Source organism: Bicyclus anynana, chromosome 13 (assembly GCF_947172395.1).
Source record: "Bicyclus anynana chromosome 13, ilBicAnyn1.1, whole genome shotgun sequence".
In the NCBI taxonomy this organism is placed as follows: domain Eukaryota; kingdom Metazoa; phylum Arthropoda; class Insecta; order Lepidoptera; family Nymphalidae; genus Bicyclus; species Bicyclus anynana.
The window spans coordinates 490,125-509,492 of record NC_069095.1 but is presented as its reverse complement, the minus strand read 5'-3'; the positions used below and the strand labels follow the sequence as shown (position 1 = coordinate 509,492).

Below are 19,368 nucleotides of genomic sequence, written 5' to 3'. Positions count from 1 at the left end.
TTGACGACGAATGGATTTGATTATATATTTTTTTTCTTTCATTCGTATCGGATACAAATGGTGTTCATGTTACAGAAATATATAATTTTACTGTATATCTCTTACTGTCTAGGCTCAGGAAATATACAATGTTTTCAAATACATACGCGAATTTCACTTATTTTTTACCCTGTTTCCCTATTTTTTTACATAATAGCAGACACGTCATAGTTAATTTATGAGCAGACTTGTCGCCAAGCGGTTTAGCGTTACAGTACGATACCATAAGTACTAGTCTATGGGTATCTAACAATCATCATCCATCATCATCATCAGCCGATGGACGTCCACTGCTGGACATGGACTTCCAAACAAAACGGTCTCGAGCCGCCAGCATTCTGTGGCTCCCAGCAAAACTTGATGTCCTCTCCCACCTAGTGGGGGGTCGACCAACACTGCGCTTTACGGTGCGGGGTCGCCATCTTGGGACCGTAACGTTCATCTGCTCTTCAAACCATCACCTGCCCATTGCCACTAGCTTCACTTCGACATGTTAATATTCATTTACACGAGCGGCAGCTGCAGTCGACTGCTGTCGTCGGTACCAGTTGCCGCTCGTGTAAATGAACCCTTAGTAACTCTTTTCAAATTGGCAAGTTCTACCAGTCTAATCTGCATTGTTTTTTTCCCATTTTATTTTTCCATAATAGTAGAACAGTAACAGTAGTTAGAACTAAACAGACTACGGTCTTTAATAATAAACAAATTTTCGTTTGTAATAAGTATCTTTATTATCTTACAAATTACAGAATAAGTAGTTATAATATATTTCACAATAGTATATGATACAAGGTGAAGAGTAAAAAGGAAAATAAATCTGATAGACATGTCATATTATAAACTAAATGAAGAGTTACATTCTAATTTATATTTGCTAACGTGTTAGTAAAATATTAGTACAAAATTGTTTCGTTTGCGACAAGAAACCAAAGTCTCTTCTTAAAGTCGCGACTTTAAGAAACTAAAGTCTGAAAGTATTTAGACTAAAGAACAGCAATCTATTTTTACATAATTAAACTTTAATGTAGGTAACACAAGTTAACCGAAAATCCCTGTTTAAGATATAATTTTTTTTACGAGAACTTTTTAGGTCTCTAGCGAAGGTTTGCCGTAAAGTTAACTGCCATAGAGCATTGCATTTATTGAAGGGCGACGGTAAAAAGCCCAAGTATTAAATTTTCTTTTGTTATTGTAAAATAAACATTTTACGAACACGTTAACGTGAAATTCGCAGGGTAAAAGAAAATATATGTATTTTGAGAAACACAAAACAAACTTAAATACCGCAAAGGTAAACATTAAACTGGCTGCCGATTCAAACTTTAAAATCGTGTAACACTCACTTGACAAGGCACCACAGTAGGTACATGTGTCACTGTCAAACGATTACAGACGTTACTAGCATTGAAATAAAGTCGAAAATTAATTGACACAAATAATACCCGAGAACAGCATACTCATTGTCAACCTATTTGCAAGACCTTCAATCTTCTAAGACGCTTTACAACCGCAATTTCTGACGTCAAAACTGATGAGTCCTTTAAATGGTGTTAAATTTGATCCTACAAATGCATTGCATTTTAGTGTCCTGGCCAAAAGTGAAGGTTTTTTTACATACAATATACATGGAACGTACTTAGAATGACGTCATTAGTATACATGGATCTTCTAACGCCTAAACTGAAATTCTAATAATGGCATTTCCGCAGAGAACATGATAGTAAACTTTTCAAAGACCTTCGTAATTTGTCAGTGAGTTACTAAACATATGTAGATTAGTTAAAAGATTAAACCAAACAGATTTAATCAGCCCTACATGTGTATATAATTCAACATGACAGTCGTAGACAGATAAGTATATCGACAGATAGAAAGTGTCTATCGCATTTCATAAAAAAGAGAACTATACATGGACTAGACATGTATAAGATGATTATACATGGACACTGTAATAACACGTGTCGAGCTCAACAATGATCGAAAAAAAGAGTAATGCCCGCTCTCTACGTTGGACAATATATCTGCTTACATGTAGTGCCTAGCCTATGTGGTTGGGTCATGGAAATAAATAACAATAAGTTTCCCTTAATGAGAATCAAAAAAAAAACGAGTTTAATTTACACCACACAACTGAAGTAAAACTTCTTTCATATATAAAAAATCAAAACGCCATCTATGAGCCTTAGGCTTGCATCGCAACAGGCTCTTGAAGTGTACAAAAAGGGATTGTTTCAAAGTTCTCTAAAAACGCCATCTACTGGTAGTTTAAAATATTTATATACTAGTTTATTTTATGATATATTTATTTATAATGATATATTTATATACTAGTTTATTTTATAATATTTATAATTATTATATAATTTGTGTATTATGGTTTATGTATTAGTGTGTAGTTATTTGTATGTATGTATATGTACAATATTATTACGTACACACCACCTACAGTTGTCCTAATAAGTTCCTAAGCCTAAGGTTGCCTGGAAGAGATCGCTACTAAGCGATAAGGCCGCCTTTTGTATTCTACTTTTTCTTGTGTTTCTGTTTTGCTTGTTTTCTTTTATTTTTGTGGTGTACAAATAAAGTGTATTAAATAAAAAATATTATACACTGTTCCATTATATCTGTAGATGGCAGCAAACATCTTTAAAAAAACCTCGACGGATTACATTTTTTGTAGCGCATTCAGCAACTCCCCAAGTGAAGCGTAAAGAAGTTTTCCTTCAACAATGTAGTTTAACAGTATGCCGACAGATTACAAAGCGTATATATAAGCATACACATACATCATTATCAGCCCATTTTACAGGCCCAATACAAAGCCAGGACTTGCTCCTTAACACTTTCGCTGCGGCACTGATTTTTCTGTAGTTTCCTCTGGTGCGGTACGAGGTCAATCGACCTCGTAACTCTTGAAAACACTAGACATACGAGGTCAATGGACCTCGTCCCGCAGCGAACGTGTTAAAGGAGAGGGATATAAAGGTTTGACCACGCTGCTCTAGTGCGAGTTGATGGACTAAGCGTATAGAAGTAAGCAGTAGCTAATTCTCGTCCTCGCTAGCCGAGACCGACTTCCTAGACTCGGGCGTGGCCGGGCGGGACGCGCGCGACCCGGACCGCGAGCGAGAGCCGGACCGAGAGCGGGAGCCGGAGCGACTGCGGGAGCTTTTGGAGCGCGAGCGGGAACGCGACGCGCTCTTCGACTTTGAGCGGGAGCGGCTTTTCGATCTGGAAAATAGAAGACTAACATTATAAAAAGAATAGTGTTTTACACCTGAAATAAAACTTCTTTCAAACATAATAAACAAAGCGCCATCTATGAGAATCAAGCGTAACTGCATTGTAACAGGTAATTGACGTGTACAAAATGGGATTGTTTCGAAGTTCTTTAAGAACGCCATCTACTGGTAGTTTAAAATAACACCGTGCTTATATTATATTTAGATATTATATTATAGTGAAATGCCTGTAGGTGCAGCACGCATCTTGAAAGCGCACCCCGATCACACTTTTCGTAACGCATTCACCAACTTACTCCCCAAGTGCGTAAAGAAGGAAACTTCAAAAAGGAAAAAATATAAATTTATTAAATTTACTAGCGGACGCCCGTCACATTGTCTACGACAAAAATTGTGTAAAACCTACCTATTACCTAGGTATACTTAAATCTTCATTAATCACTAAAATAATTAAATGAAATTAATTATTCAAATATAAAATCAAGGTAAACATACCTTGAGCGAGATCGTGAACGACTTTTCGATCTGGATCCGCTTTTAGACCTCGACCGGCTTTTCGATCTCGACCGACTTTTAGACTTTGATCGGCTTTTCGACCTGGATCTGCTCTTTGATCTTGAATGGCTTTTTGACCTGGATCGACTCTTGGATTTAGATTTGGATCGGCTTTTAGATCTTGATCGGCTCTTGGAACGAGATCCGCTCTTTGATCTCGAGCGGCTTTTGGATCTGGAGCGACTTTTGGCTGATCCGGAACGGGATCGGCTGCGCGATTTGGAACGAGATCTGAAAAAAGTACAGAAATTCGAATATAAGATACTTGTATCTGTGATATTCATATTGTAACTCAATCTATGTACCTATGTAAAAATGAATTGCTGTTCGTTAGTCTTGCTAAAACTCGAGAACGGCTTTTATCTTATCTTAACTTAAAGTGTTCGTGAAGGTTTAAAAGGTGAGAAGAAAACCAACTCTTTTCTATTTCCCATACAAATGTTTAACAGTATAGGGATAGGGGTAGGGCAGAGGTAGGGGTGAGGTAGAAGTAGGGGGGGGTAAGATAGGGTTAGAGTAGTGTAGAGTTAGGACAGGGAAGAAGTGAACAGTCAAAGCGAAGCTTGACCGCTAGTCGGTTAAACAAATCATAAGTCCCACACATTCCAATTTAAGGTGAGATTATTCATGTAAAGTACCTAGTAATACATACTTGTCACTATCCGACGCGGACATGATTCTCTTGCGGCCCTTGTTGGCTGGCGGGCTGCGGCTGCGACTCCCGCTGCGGCTGCGGCTGCCACTGCGGCTACGGCTGCGGCTACGCGACTTGCGGCCGCCGGCGTCCGAGTCGGAGTCCGACGACGAGATCGTCTCCTTGGAGACAATCTTCGCCCGCTGTTTCTGACTGAGCTTGTCGTCCGCCATCTTTGCTTTCTCGCGGCGCCCGATGCCCTTCTCTCCCTGTAATATAAAAATATATATTTAGTCCTTAAAATAAAAAGAATGTCATTGTTGTGGGCTATTTGTCATTCTAGACGCACTTGGTGCCTTTATAGCTTTAGGTATAGGTATTCTTAAAGTAGATACAATGTATTATTGATTGTTCAATAGTGTTGTTTATACCAGCCATTTCTGTATATCCACTAGCTGACAGTCCAGACAATAGCGCTTTTTTTTGTCTGGTCTGTTTTATTTTCTTCTTATAAAGTCGTCCAACTATCGGCCAAATAAAAATTGTCAGTGAGCGGCCACCCTAACTGTCTGAATACGATAGAAAGCCCTAGATATAGTAGACTCTACTTGAATAATAAAAAATAGATAGAAAAACTCGACTAAAAAACAAATAGTGCTGACAAACAGACAAACTGTCATCACGTGGTGTGACGTACCTTCTTGCGTCCCTTCTTGCGCGGCGCGTCGCTGTCGCTGTTGCTGCCGCGGTCGCGCTTCTTGCTGCGCCCGCCCTTGCGCCCCTCTCCCGCCTCGCGCTTGCGCTTGCGTTGCTTCGGCTCGCGGCTGGGGACCGAGTTAATAAAATTTTTTTTATTGGAATTTACTCCTTAAGAATCGATTTTTCATATATTATAGCCCCCGGTATGAAAGAAATATGGTCAGTAAAATTCGATGAACGAATGACAGTGTTACATTTTTTTTGTGCGCAACCTATTCTGCGCACCTTTCACTTTTCAGGCGTAGGTATTAAGACGTACATAATGTATGCTGTGGGACAACATACAACTATTTAGACAGTCGATCTGAAAGAGTAAACTCCATTCGTGCGTCGGAGCTGACACACACTTATTTTTTTCATTATTCTTTTACAAGTTAGCCCGTGACTGCAATCTCACCTGATGGTAAGTGATGATGATCTAATAAGTAAGTGCTAAGAAGAAGGAAGCGGGCTAACTTGTTAGTAGGAAGATGAAAATCCACACCCCTTTCGTTTCTAGACGACATCGACAACTAAATCGCGTGGCGGCACGTCTTTGCCGGTAGGGTGGTATAATTAGCCACGGCCGAAGCCTCCCACCAGCTAGACCTGGACTTCCGTCTTGTAAATCCACCGCGCATACCACTGCGCCACGGATGCCGTCAAAATTAGTTATAGTAACAAAACTATTCTACACGAAGCACCGGCTTGTACAGCAGCTCTGTTAATGTGTCAAAAAGCTGGGCAAACCGTTTTTAACTAATTCGAAGATTAGCAGATTTGGAACTAACAAAAACCAGTGTGCGTTAAAAAGCAAAACACCGTCTATGAGAATTTGCCATAACTGCATCGCGACAGGTTCTTGAAGTGTACAAAAAGGGATTGTTTCAAAGTTCTCTAAGAACGCCATCTACTGGTAGTTTAACATAACAAAACACTGTTCCACTATGCATGTAGATGGCAGCACGCATCAAAGCCTCGCCACACTTTTTCACGTATTCACTTACTCCCAAAGTCAAGCGCTGCAAAGAAGTTTTACTTCGGTAATCAGTCTTTATAATGCAACTTACAGTGTAATTTGAACTTGAACATTATATAGTACTGTACTAACAGTACTATATAATGTTATTAATTACTGTTTAAGACAACAACTAACCAAACTTTTATATATACATAACCCGACCGCCACATTATGCTCCTCGCGCTGCATTACTCGCGGAAATACTCGGGCGAATATTCGCGATTTAAGAGGTCACAAAACTTCCCTGCCCAATTCCCTCGTTACTTCCCACGCTATCAAGCATTATGTGAAATTATACATACCCCTCCTCGCGCGGTCTATCGGGTTCACTGGCCGAGTCGGACACGTACTCGTCGCGCCGCCGCCCGCGACCCTTGCTCTTGCCCTCGACCGGCATGTCGGCAAACAACAAAGCGTTCTTCGTCTTCTCTTTGTACTCGAGCCGCTTCTGCGACATCTCCACCGTGCTCTTGGCGTGCTGCTCCTCGCGCCGCTTGCGCTCGTCCTCCTGCTGGCGGCGGAAGGCTTCGCGCTGCTCGCGCTGCCGGTCGCGCAGCTCCAGCTCCTCCTGGTGCTGGCGGCGCGCTCGCGTTACGTGCCATTGCGCCTGCACACACACAACAAACATACACGATCTGCCATTGGTCCAAAATGGTCCTTCAGTTACACAGATTCACACATTCAGTCATAGACTACTTTTGCCTCTTTTGTAAACAGTGTTTAAACTGAATTATGGAAGTATTTGATGCTATATTTTATTTTGTCCCGTCAACAATAACTAGTAAAAAAATTTATATAAATGCAAAAATATCTACGTACAATTTTTGCCGCCGAAACACAACACATTAGCAAGTGACGTCATTTATAGAGATAACAGCGTGATTGGCGTTTTTCAGCGATGTGATATATCACGTGACCGTAAGCGCCAATCACAAACCGATGCCTTGTAGCGAATGACGTTACAGTTTATGATTGGCGTTACACTAATTATAACATCAGGTGGACCGATTTGGCTGAAAATGCAGGAGTATTACTCTATACGGACATAGAGTAGAGGTAGGATAGAGGTAGGGTAGGGGTAGGGTAGGGTAGGGTAGGTGTATTTTATAAAGACGCAACTTACCTGCGACAGCAAGTCAGCACACGTGCGCGCTTCCAGCGAGGCGGCATTGGCCGACGACTCGCGCCGCTCGCCGCCCTCCGCGCGCTCCGCCTCCGCTCCCGCGCCCGCTCCCGCTCCCACGGCCGCGCCCGCGGCCGCTCCTGCACCCTCCACATTCGAAAGGCGCGTGAAGTATCTGCAAAGAGACGTCGTGTGTTATAGTGCCAGGGTCCAGCCTGGTCAGAGTGGTGCTTTTAGTATAATGTTTTCGCATCACTTTTTAATTTACACTTCACGAATTATTTATGTTGTAACGGAGTGTACGGAACCAAAACGCTCAATGAGGATTCCAACACTCCCACATTCCGGGAACATTCGAGAAGCCAGCTGCCGGCGTAGACTACGTTGGACTCGTCACAGGAGGGGGGGGGGGGTCACGAGGGGTGCACACTCACTTGTGCGACACGTGCAGCTCGTGCACGGCGCGCAGCACCACCTTGAGCTCGGAGCGCTCGTCCTTGAGCACGTGCGCGGCGAGGCGGCGCAGCGCCAGCGCCGTGTTGTACAGCAGGAAGGGGTCGTGCGGCGCCACGCGGCGCGCCTTCAGCAGCGCGGTGCGTGCGGCGCGCGCGCGGCCGGCGAACGTCTGCGCGCGCGCCAGCCACGTCAGCCACTCCACGTCGTGCTGCATGCGGAACTTGCGGATGCAGTTCTCGTACTGTAACAACATTGAGTGAGCGAGCGAGGCGGTGCGAGAATGTGACGGGGTGTACTCAACCAAGTAAATAGAATAGGATCCGAGCATAGACTAATTAACTATGGACTTGTATCACACCCAAATTCGCCAACACTTTGCACTATACACAACTATAAATTTAAATCACATTATACATACGTGTAGTTTTATACACAAAGTAATGAAACTTTAACAAGCACATCATTCAGAATATTCGATTACTTGATTGATGTTTTGGTATTCCGCTCTAAGAATCTATACTTTTAGATATTGTTTTTATTTTAATAAACTAGGAAGTTCTGGACTGCTTTTTACACCAATCAAATGCACAGACCGGCATTTTTAGGCAGCTTTACACAAAGAAAACGACTATAACAACAAAACATCGATTCTAACGCGTTAGATCATTGATCTTATACTTGGACAGGGTACATTTAACAAGTCAGGTCCACAACTAATTAGACACTGTCTCATAACTCTATTCGTTAGTGGTTATCAAGGTATATCTATACTAATATTATAAACCTGAAGAGTTTGTTTGTTTGAACGTGCTAATCTCAGGAACTACTGATCCGATTTGAAAAATTATTTCAGTGTGAGATAGCTCACTTATCGTGGAAGGCTATAGGCTATTATTATCCCCGTATTTCTACGGGAACAGGAACCACGCGGGACCAGCTAGTTAGGTTTGACGATCTCCGTGGCAGGCCGATTGAGGTTTTCCTAATTGGTCCAGAATTGGCTGGTGGGAGACTTCGGCCGTGGCTAGTTGCCACCCTACCGACAAAGACGTACCGCCAAGCGATTTAGAGTTCCGGGGTGTACTCAACCAAGTAAATAGAATAGGATCCGGGCATAGACTAATTAGCTATGGACTTGTATCACACCCAAATTCAAAATTCACCAACAAAATTTTCCGTCGTTTTTTTTTGGGGGTGGCGGGGGGGTTTTTTTTTTGTGATGAGGTAAATTTATATATCGAAAATATTTAACACCAATAAATTTTCATGTTTATACACTACACACAAGTATAAATTTAAATCACACTATACACACGTGTAGTTTTATACACAAACTATTGAAAGTTGAACAAGCACACAAAAAAAAAGAAAGGAATAATATGGCGAATGTCATTACCATCTGTATGGCGTTGATGTACTGCTTCTGCTCAACGTAGATGTGCGCGATGTTCATCCACACGTCGGGGAAGTCGGCCGTCGCCTCGCGCACCTGCGCGAAGATGTCGCGCGCCTCGATGATGCAGCCCTGCACACAAGTCATTGCACTTTTATTACTCACTCCTTAAGGCGATGTTGAAACTCTAATCACATTTTTATTTGTGAAAATAATCTCGTTATTGTAATATTTTTATAAAACAAAATTGTATTTTTATCACGTCAAGAGCGAATAACTACTATGGTGAAAGAACTACCGGCTACATGGTGCCCGAAATATATAATAAAATTGAGTGGCTCAAAAAAGAAAGGGAGATCAGTGAAGGAGTCCAGAAGAAATTAAAGAAAGTTTTCCTTGGGGACCCCATCACTGACGGATTTACTTTATAGAAATTGTTTTGCACCTTTTGTAATTTTTTTTTATTATTTCATTTTAAATTAAATTCTTAGGTTACTTTAGTTTTAATTATCTTCTTAAAATTAGATTTAGCAATTACTTTTAAATAATAACTAGAATAATAAGCGTTAACTGCCTGTACAGTTTGGCGAGAGTATCGATATGTTAAATAATTGTTATATCTTAAATTAAAATTTAAAAAAAACCCCAAACGTCAATCATAAACTGTGACGTCATTCGCTACAAAGCATCGGTTTGTGATTGGCGCTTGCGGTGACGACTGACGTGATATATCAAATCACTGCAAACGCCAATCACCCTGTTATCTCTATGAATGACGTCACTTGCTAGTGTGTTGTGTTTCGGCGGCAAAAATTTTACGTAGATATTTTTTCATTTATATAAAATTTTTTACTGGTTATTATTGACGAGACAAAATAAAATATAGCATAATACTTCCATAATTTAGTTAAAACACTGTTTACAAAAGAGGCAAGTAGCCTATTCTATATTACGTCACTGGGTTGAAATAGGAGGCAAAAACAAAAGAGGTAGAAGCCGAAGTCACCTTGTGCGCCAGCACGCAGCCGATGCCGTTGGCGGCCCAGATGTTCTTGGGGTCGTTCTTCAGCACCTGCTTGTACATGGCCAGCGCGCGCTCCTGGTGCCGCTTCTCGCGCTCCTTCTCGCGGCACGGCTGGTGAAGCGTCTGCAGCCAAACGTTGCCTAGCAACACATCATTTTTTTAATATTCAATGACCAGTCAGGGCGATGCGTCATTAGTGCGTTGGCGACGATGCAACGGATCCACGCATGCATGTATGCTACAACGGCCATGCGATGACGAACCACGTCACTCAGCATTAGAGGGCAACAAATATCCCTTAATGATAAAGATGTTTGGAGGCCGTTGGATCAACTTCCACCTTTACATAGGAAGTAAAACTATTAGAAATTGTAATGTTGTCATGAATTGTATATTATAAAAATGTATGATTTTTTTAAAAGAATTACTGTTGAGTTTCTTGCCAGTCAGAATCTGCCTTCCGAACCGATGGTAGAATTATTTACAAATAGTCAACTGACAAATCAAAAGTGCTTGTAAACTTGAAATAAATGAATTTTGAATTTTTGAACATATTTTGCTGTCTCTGGTATGATGCTGTCCGTCGCTTAAAATATACAGGAACGGGAACCACGCGAGTGACACCACGTGGCGTCTGCTAGTTTTAAATATATGGAAAACGATGCAACGTCGCAACGTTACGTAACACGCTAATAGGCCATCGCTCTTAGCCCTCAACTGCGATCTCACCTGTACGCTTTGTATGTGTCAATGTCATATCTCGAAATGAGAGAGAGGCGTATTTGTCAATCAATAAAAATCGCATTTCACGACGAAGTCGAGGAAGTCGAAGAAACCTGTATACCAAAGAATTTTCTTAATTCTCTAGGTGTGTGAAGTATGCCAATCGCATTGGGCCAGCGTGGTAGACTATTGGCTTAACCCCTCCCATTCTGAGAAGAAACTCGTGCTCAACAGTGAGCAGAATATGGGTTGCTAATGAATGAATGAATGAAAATTAAAATCAAATAGTGCTCACCCAAAGCGATGAGCGAATACGCGTCACTAGAAGTGGAGGAGTTCTGCAGGATCCTCTCGAACTTCTTCTGTCCCGGCCCCCACTCCTGCTGCGCCAGGTGGAGGTTGCCTAGCAACGACCACGTGTCGGGGTGCTCGATGTTCACCTTCAGAGCCTCCTTGAACCAATCCGACGCCTCGTAGATTTGACCCTTGTCGCGGGCCATGCAGCCCAACCTGAGGATCAACACAGGTTACAGCAAAAAAGGCAAAGCCCCAACTAAATAAACCAGCTTCTTTTATTTACTCTTTAAATATTTATTAATACAAGATTTCAGATTGCCTCAAAGATATATTTTGCAAAAAAAAAAGTCCTCACTTTGAAGATACAGGGTTGGAATTAGCCCTGAGTATTATAGGGTTTTATTTATTAGCGATCAAGTCTCGAAACCATAGGTCATCACTGACAACACTCTAAGTACTGTTCGAAAACTTTTGTGTCTGAGGAGTTTGGACAAAACTTTAATTTTATGTGAATTTCCCAAGTTCGAACACGTTGGGGTCTCAAGGTGCTGAAATGGCGACCTCGCACTAGAAAGTGCAGTGTTGACCGACCCCTCACCATTCCAGATGGAACTTTTCCCGTTTTCCCGACATTTCCCTGCACTGCTCCTATATAGTGGTGTACCAGTGGAGAAGGATGGAATTTTGACGAAGGTAAGCCGTCCGAAAGAAAAGGAAATTCATACCGCTTCATTACAAACTCAAGTTTCTCATTCATACATACATTGTATATTCATTACAATAATGAACATGTATGGATTATTAAAAGGTAACCCGCAGGAATCGGCCTGTATGAACTCTTCGCCGCTGTGGTGTACTTATGTATTGTGTTCATAAAATCGGGCGAATTCAGTCGCGCGAGGTGCGCAGTTTGCGCACTTTGGCGTTTTTTGCTTGGACAGTTTGTTCCAACCAGTGACTGCTATATTTTATCCCCGTATTCCTTCAGTATGCTAGTTAATTATAAGCTCACTATAACCTCAAATAACAGTCAATGTAGTTAGGGTGCTCCTTCAGGATGTCCTTGTAGAGTTTCTCCGCCTTGTTGTAGACGCACAGCGCCTCGCTGAGCCGCGCCAGGTTGTACATGCTGGTGACGGCGATCGAGTTGTAGTACTGCGCGTCCAGCGTCTCCGCGTCCACCTTCTCCCTGGACACAACACAATTTTCAAAAAAAGATTTTTGAAACTTGAAGACATCCACATCATCATCATTATAAACCCATATTTGGCTCACTGCTGAGCTGGAGGCTCCTCTCAGAATGAGAGGGGTTAGGCCAATAGTCCACCACGCTGGCCCAATGCGGATTGGCAGACTTCACACACGCAGAGAATTAAGAAAATTCTCTGGTATGCAGGTTTCCTCACGATGTTTTCCTTCACCGTTTGAGACGCGTGATATTTAATTTCTTAAAATGCTCACAACTGAAAAGTTGGAGGTGCATGCCCTAGGCTGGATTCGAAACCACTCTCCGGAATCGGAGGCAGAGGTTATCGCGGCTCTATCCACATCATGCAAGACATGCAAGACATGCAACAGAATTTTCCTTGGACACTTGAAGACATTCAATTCATACGAGAAAATTATGAGAACATACATGTTGATCCGCTGCACATATTTTAGAGTAGTTTTAACATGTGAACACGACCCATTGAGATGAAACTTTTTGACCAATAATGGTGAAGTTGTTGCGTTGGTACCAATTGACCTCTTATAATAAACTTAAAAACTAGCCAATTTTGCTTTGACAGTTTTAGAATTATTGGTAAAGAGAATTATACCTAAAGGCGTTTAAATATAGTCCAATATTCAATAACATCCTAAATTCAGAACAAATCCAACCTTAAGGATTGAGTTTGAGATTGAATTTGCAAATGCGACTACTTGAATTGAGTGCCAAGAAGTTGTTTAAGCACTCATTGAGTGGGGACGTTTTTTGGTCGTAAATCGATTGTTGGTACGAAAGAAAAAGCGGTATTTAAACTTCGCCTTCGGTATATTGTTTTATTTAAGGGAGGTCTCACCTCAGTCCACAGTTACCTGTCTGTGTCAAGTAACAAATAACAATTATGAGGATAAAGAATTAGAATTTATTCAGAAGGCAATTTTGAAACATTCAAAATAATTTCATGACAAAAATGAAGTTTGATAGTAGTAGCCTGTGAGACGTCATGTCTCCTATAATATTATAATTTTTTTAATGTCCTTGCTTAAATATTAACCCTTCTTTTTGAATTGACTTAAGTGGTATATGAAAAAAAATTCACAGCAAAAATTTTCAAAGTAAAGCAACAACTCACCTCTCCAGCGCCTCTTCTAGGTACTTCTTGGCTTCAGGCAGGTTCCCGAGGCGGTAGTGCAGCGCCGCCACGTTGTTGAGTATCTCCGCTGGGATGTCCGCGTTCACGTTCTCTTTGAGGATCTTCATTGCGGTCGAATACGCGTTCAAAGAGCCCTGTGAAAGTTATTTACTTAGGTACTGAGATCTTGAAATTTTTTGGGGTTTTATAACGCAGTAGGAAAAAATTACAATCAGTTTTTAACCAAAAAAATTGTGCGGTCGGGAGACGCCAGACGCCAGTCTTATTCAAAACAGTTGTTGATTCCTGTTCAAAACAGACGATGGAATCCCAAGCTGCTCGAAGAGCGATCCTACACCGTAAAGCAGTTTTGGTCGACCCTCCCTAGGTGAACCGAGGACATCAAGCAGGTTGCAGGGAGCCGCAGGTTGCTGGTGGCTCGAGACTGTTGTGTTTGGAAGTCCATGCAAGAGACCTATGTCCAGCAGTGGACGTCCATCAGCTGATGATGATAATAATGATCCCGCACCCAATAGCAATATTAGTCGACCCCCTATTTGATGACCATAGATATCAAGCATGTTATAGATAACTGCTGGATGCTGGCAGCTAGAGATAGTTGTTTTTGAAAGTTCATGCAAGAGGAATATGCCTAAAATAAGACGTCCTGTTAATGATAATTATAATGACTTACTTGCAAGTCGTTTTGTTCCAATATCTGGGCCAGCTCGATCCAAGCCTCCACATCTTCAGGGAACTGCTCGGTGACCTTCTTCAGATGCTGGCGCGCGATGTCGCGCTGCAACTGTGACGGCGAGTTGGCGTACAGGGAACCGAGGATCTTCATCGTTTCGTAGTTCCCGGGTTGGGCCTTGAGAACCTTCTCGAAGCATTGTGCTGCCTGCATAAAAATAGTCAGTAACCTGGTGTAAGATGCGTGAGCAATATATCTCATAAAAATAAAGGAATATTTGTCAATGAATCTAGCTCGACTAGCGGCCAAATCGAAAATATCGATCTCTTCGTTGCCTTTTTGGGATATCTTGTGGGCGCATTAAAGGCGTATTGTTTTGTATTTTACCAGCAGACCCCCCACAGTTTCACCAGCGTACAAGTAGATACTGTTATCATGAAAATACAGGGATAAAATATAGCCTATGTATATAGCTGACAATATAGCTTTCTACTAATAGTACTCGTGGTTCAACTTACATTCTCCGTGTCGCCCCTGTAGATGTACATCTGTCCGAGCCCGTAGTGCGGCAACACGAAGTTGGGCGGCGCGAACTGCGTGGCCTGGTAGTAGTACTGGAAGGCCTGCACGCAGTCGCCCTGCGCGTGGAAGGCGCGCGCCAGGTGGTGGCAGCTCTCGGCGCGCATCGCCTCGTTCTCCGTGTTGTGGAACGCGTGCAGCGCTAGGTGCTGCACTTTGCTGTAATCCTGGTACAAAAAAGTACTCATATTTATTTATTTATTTAAAACTAGCGGACGCCCGCGACTTCGTCCGCGTTAAAGTCGATGTAAACTTTCATCTATCCCTACCCTACCTTACCCTATCCTACCCCTAAGGCTGTACACGCGACGGAACACGGAAGCTTAAAATATGGAACACGGAAGCTTAAAATATGGAGTAACTTCTCCCGTTTTCCCAACATTTCCCTTCACTGCTCTGCTCCTATTGATGGTAGCATGATGAAAAGTATACTATAACCTGCCCAAAAGTATGAAGAACAATTGTACCAAGTTTCGTTAAAATCCGTCGAGTTGTTTATGTTTCTATTACGAACGTACAGACAGACAGACAACAATTATACTGATTGCATTTTTGGCATCAGTATCGATCACTAATCACCCTCTGATAATTATTTTGGAAAAATATTTCATGTACACAATTGACCTCTCTACAGATTTATTATAAGTATAGATGACAGTAGAAAACATTAGATATATCAGTTACAAAATTCTTGGACTACTGGAGCCATCTTTTACAGGCATTCACAACAATGCAGAGTCCAGTTAAAAATTTAAAGTAAAAGATTATACTACACTTAAATCTAAGAAAATTAATCAAAAATTTACAGTAATAATAAAATAATTAAAATGTCAAAATCAAGAAAATTTACAATATTTACAATATTAATTAAAACGTCATCATCATTTCTACTTTAGGAAGCTATTATGAATTATCTTATTCGATCTTTAATCATTAAATAACAAAGAACATCTTACATCAGATATAATAAACATTATATAATGAACATATACACATAATGAAATTAAACCAGTGTTTGTGGTTTTTAGCATACTGTGTTATGCTTTCTATGTGTCTCAATTGCAATGCATGTCTGCTGTTTTAGTGGACCAGTGGCACTAACATGCAACTAATGAAGAGAATTATAGACAACATTTCATCGAATCTCCAATGTCGTCGAAGTTGTTCCAGTCCCATCTCTTTCGTACTGATGCGATCAAAGAGATAGTGGTGATGCCCCTTGCGCTGCCATTTGTTGAATTTTTTCCCGAGAAATTACTTTGAAATTACTTCCCGAGATTATCGTTGGTCGCATGTTAGCGGCACAGGAAACATTTGGTATTTTACGAAAAGAAAATATTTTTAAATGTTTCATTATTTTATTTTTGAATAAAACTAAAAGCAAAAATGGTGTTCAACAAAAGTACCTTACCTTTTTGAAGAAGAAATGATTGGCCAAGTGGTTCAAAACCATGGGATTTTTTGGATCAATAGCATAGGCTTTTGACAACATGATGACAGCGATCTTGTTGGACTCACTCTCCTGTAGGTTCAGCTTCAGTATGGAGAGGCCCACCAATGCACCCACACATTGTGGGTCCAACTGTAGGGCTCTTTCAAACGCCATTCTAGAAACAAATATTAAAGAGCCGTGACAGCCCAGTGGATATGACCTGTGCCTTAGATTCCGGAGAGTGTGTGTTTAAATCCGGTCCAAGGCATGCACCTTAAATTTTTCAGTTGTGTGCATTTTAAGAAATTAAATATCACATATCTAAAAACAGTAAAGGAAATCTGCATAGCAGAGAATTTTCTTAATTTTCTGTATGTGTGAAGTCTGCCAATCTGTGTGTGTGTCCAAGTGGTGGATTATTGGCCTAACCCCTCTCATTCCGAGAGGAGAAAAGCTCAGCATATATGGGTTGATAATGATGATGATGATGATATTTATAATGGTGATATTTATTTTTATATACTATGCACAAAAATTAAGGGAGCAGAAAAAAAATCCAAATTTTTGGGGGATTTTCAACAGGCTGTAACTTATACAAAAATGGTCGTACAGCAAAAAAATAAAAAGCAAATTGTAGCTCTAAGTGTTTAGTTTTTGGATCTGAGTTTGAAAATTTTTTTTTGGTTTTTTTTTTTTAATCTACGGACGTGGAAAAAATTTTTTCGACTCAACCTCCATATGGACCGGATAGCTTGTTTATTCAGATTTAATTTCGTTTTTTTAAATCTCGATACGAGCATTTCTCGCTGAGATATCGATGTTTGAATGGAAAAAGATCATTTTGTCTTGTCGGTGGTTTTCTTATGATTACTCGAAAAATATTTTCAAAAAAAAATTTTCAAACTCAGATCCAAAAACTAAACACTTAGAGCTACAATTTGCTTTTTATTTTTTTGCTGTACGACCATTTTTGTATAAGTTACAGCCTGTTGAAAATCCCCCAAAAATTTGGATTTTTTTTCTGCTCCCTTAATTTTTGTGCATAGTTTAGTTATACCATATATGGTCAAGACGGCATTAAGATAATGTTTTGGTGGTAATGAGACAAAAACGGATTTACCAAATGTTCTGATTATGCTTTGACATAAATGAGTACATATTTTTTTCAAATTTACATACATATTTTTAAGTTTGTTTGCAGTTCATCAGTTCATTTTGTATAACAATAAAAAATCATCATAATTCATAAAATACTTTATATAGTCATTGACTTTTTAATTTTTTTTGTTATAATCAAAGTTTACTTTCAAGTTAAAAAATACCTATTATTAAAAAAACATTTACCTGGCTTTGTCCTGGTTATTCAATTTCATGAAACAATGTCCCATTCCAAGGCGCAACGCTGCTGGACTATTTGGATTTGTTCTCAAGGCCTTCTTATAGAATGCTAATGCTCCTCTATAGTCCTTTCTGTTAAATGCTATACAAGCTTTACCGAGCAATGAGGGCACATTGTTAGGTGACTGGTTGAGTACAAAGTTAAATTGTGTGTCAGCTTGACCCATTTTGTCACCTTCCAGAAGGCAGAAGTATGCTCGTCCGAGTAAATGATTCTACAAAAATACAATTTACATTAATTAGTTTTAAATAAATGTCACATTATCATAAATACAATGGTAATATTCTAAAACCTTCCATGGTTTTTAAGATCTCTATGAAAATTGATGATTACCTCTGCCTCCAATTCTGTAGGGTGTGGGTTCGAATCCAGTCCGAGGCATGCATCTCCAACTTTTCAGTTGTGCATTTTAAGAAATTATCATTTTTCATTGGAAACCATACCATTCTAATTGGAACAGCAGCATCTTGGATGCAGAAATAAGCTTAGTAGTAGCTCTTGTGATCCTAAGGTTTCCTAGAAGAGATTGCTACACAGCCTCAATAGCTTAACGGTAAAAGTGGTCGGACGCATCATCGAGGGGTGGTGGTTCGATCCCCGCCCCGTTGGTCTATTGGTGTACCCACTCCTAATACAGTCTTTCCCGACTAGTTGGAGGGGAATGGGAATATTGGTCAAATTTAAAAAAAAAAAAGATATAGCAAATATTCTTTTTTAAAAACAGAGATAAGGGCACCTGTGTTTATTTGTTACTGTGTCTGTTTTATTTGGTTGTATCCTTGTTGGGTGTAATTGTATGAAATAAGAATGTGTATCATATTTACCTGATCATACATGATAATCTTATCAGCCATAGTATAAAGTAATGTAGCCTTTGTGAACAGTTCTTTCTTTTTATCTTTGACCTTCTCCTTATTCGCCTCTTGCACATAGTATGCCGCCAGCATATCAAGGGCTCGCATTTGGTCCCGTTCGAAGTCCCGATAGTCGATGTTGGCGTCCACACGGGACGCCTCCAATATTTTGAGGAAGTCATCGATTTTCTTTTGTTTATAATAAGCGAGCTGAAATAAAAGCACTTGCAAGTACATACATGGACAAACAAACTTACATACTAACAACTTGTGAGGACGCTGGAGAACTAGACTTTTAATAGTAAGCAGGTATTTAAATATTGATGACTATGGTGGAATTTATCAACAGAATTATAGGATTATAGAGAATTAGCGATCGTTTGTAGGTTATTGTAAATACTTACGGCGACATTGATCCAAACGTTGAGTTGAGAGCGTTCCTGTTGTAATATACTAAGCACTTCATCTCCGGACGGAAGCTGCTCAGGATCAAGCTCTATCACCTGTTTATAGCACAAGAAAAATGGTTACGAGATTGACATTCAAAACGAAACAAAAATCGCGCCGTTCACTTCACAAAAATTTGGCAAAGTAGTTCACCTCGTCGGTGCTCATCAACGGGATTTCGAGCGACATTGTGAGGGATTTTATTTCACTGTTCACTTGGTCAAATATAAATCATCATGATTAAATATATCAGTATTTCTCTAAATCTTATTTTACAACACAAACACATCCACAACACAGTTCGTGCGTGAAACACAGAAAAAAAAATCGCAGATTAAAATACAGAATTACAGAACCATAGAGCCATAGACTTAGGAGA

General features: G+C 40.4%; 1 protein-coding gene across 1 annotated transcript; it reads right to left on the bottom strand.

The window, feature by feature from the left end:
* Positions 1-745: 745 nt before the first annotated feature.
* LOC112052785 (RNA polymerase-associated protein CTR9 homolog) lies at positions 746-19,310 on the bottom strand. Its single transcript, XM_024092005.2, has 19 exons — positions 19,143-19,310; positions 18,947-19,045; positions 18,513-18,752; positions 17,634-17,902; positions 16,269-16,464; positions 14,797-15,024; positions 14,279-14,485; positions 13,585-13,739; positions 12,264-12,434; positions 11,244-11,458; positions 10,208-10,365; positions 9,205-9,333; positions 7,787-8,049; positions 7,353-7,527; positions 6,532-6,836; positions 5,168-5,294; positions 4,489-4,739; positions 3,777-4,067; positions 746-3,270 (listed from the first exon to the last, which is right to left on the bottom strand). Exons 1-19 carry the CDS (start codon positions 19,176-19,178, stop codon positions 3,084-3,086), a joined length of 3,702 nt encoding a protein of 1,233 aa, XP_023947773.2. The 5' UTR covers positions 19,179-19,310; the 3' UTR covers positions 746-3,083.
* Between the last annotated feature and the right edge of the window lie 58 nt (positions 19,311-19,368).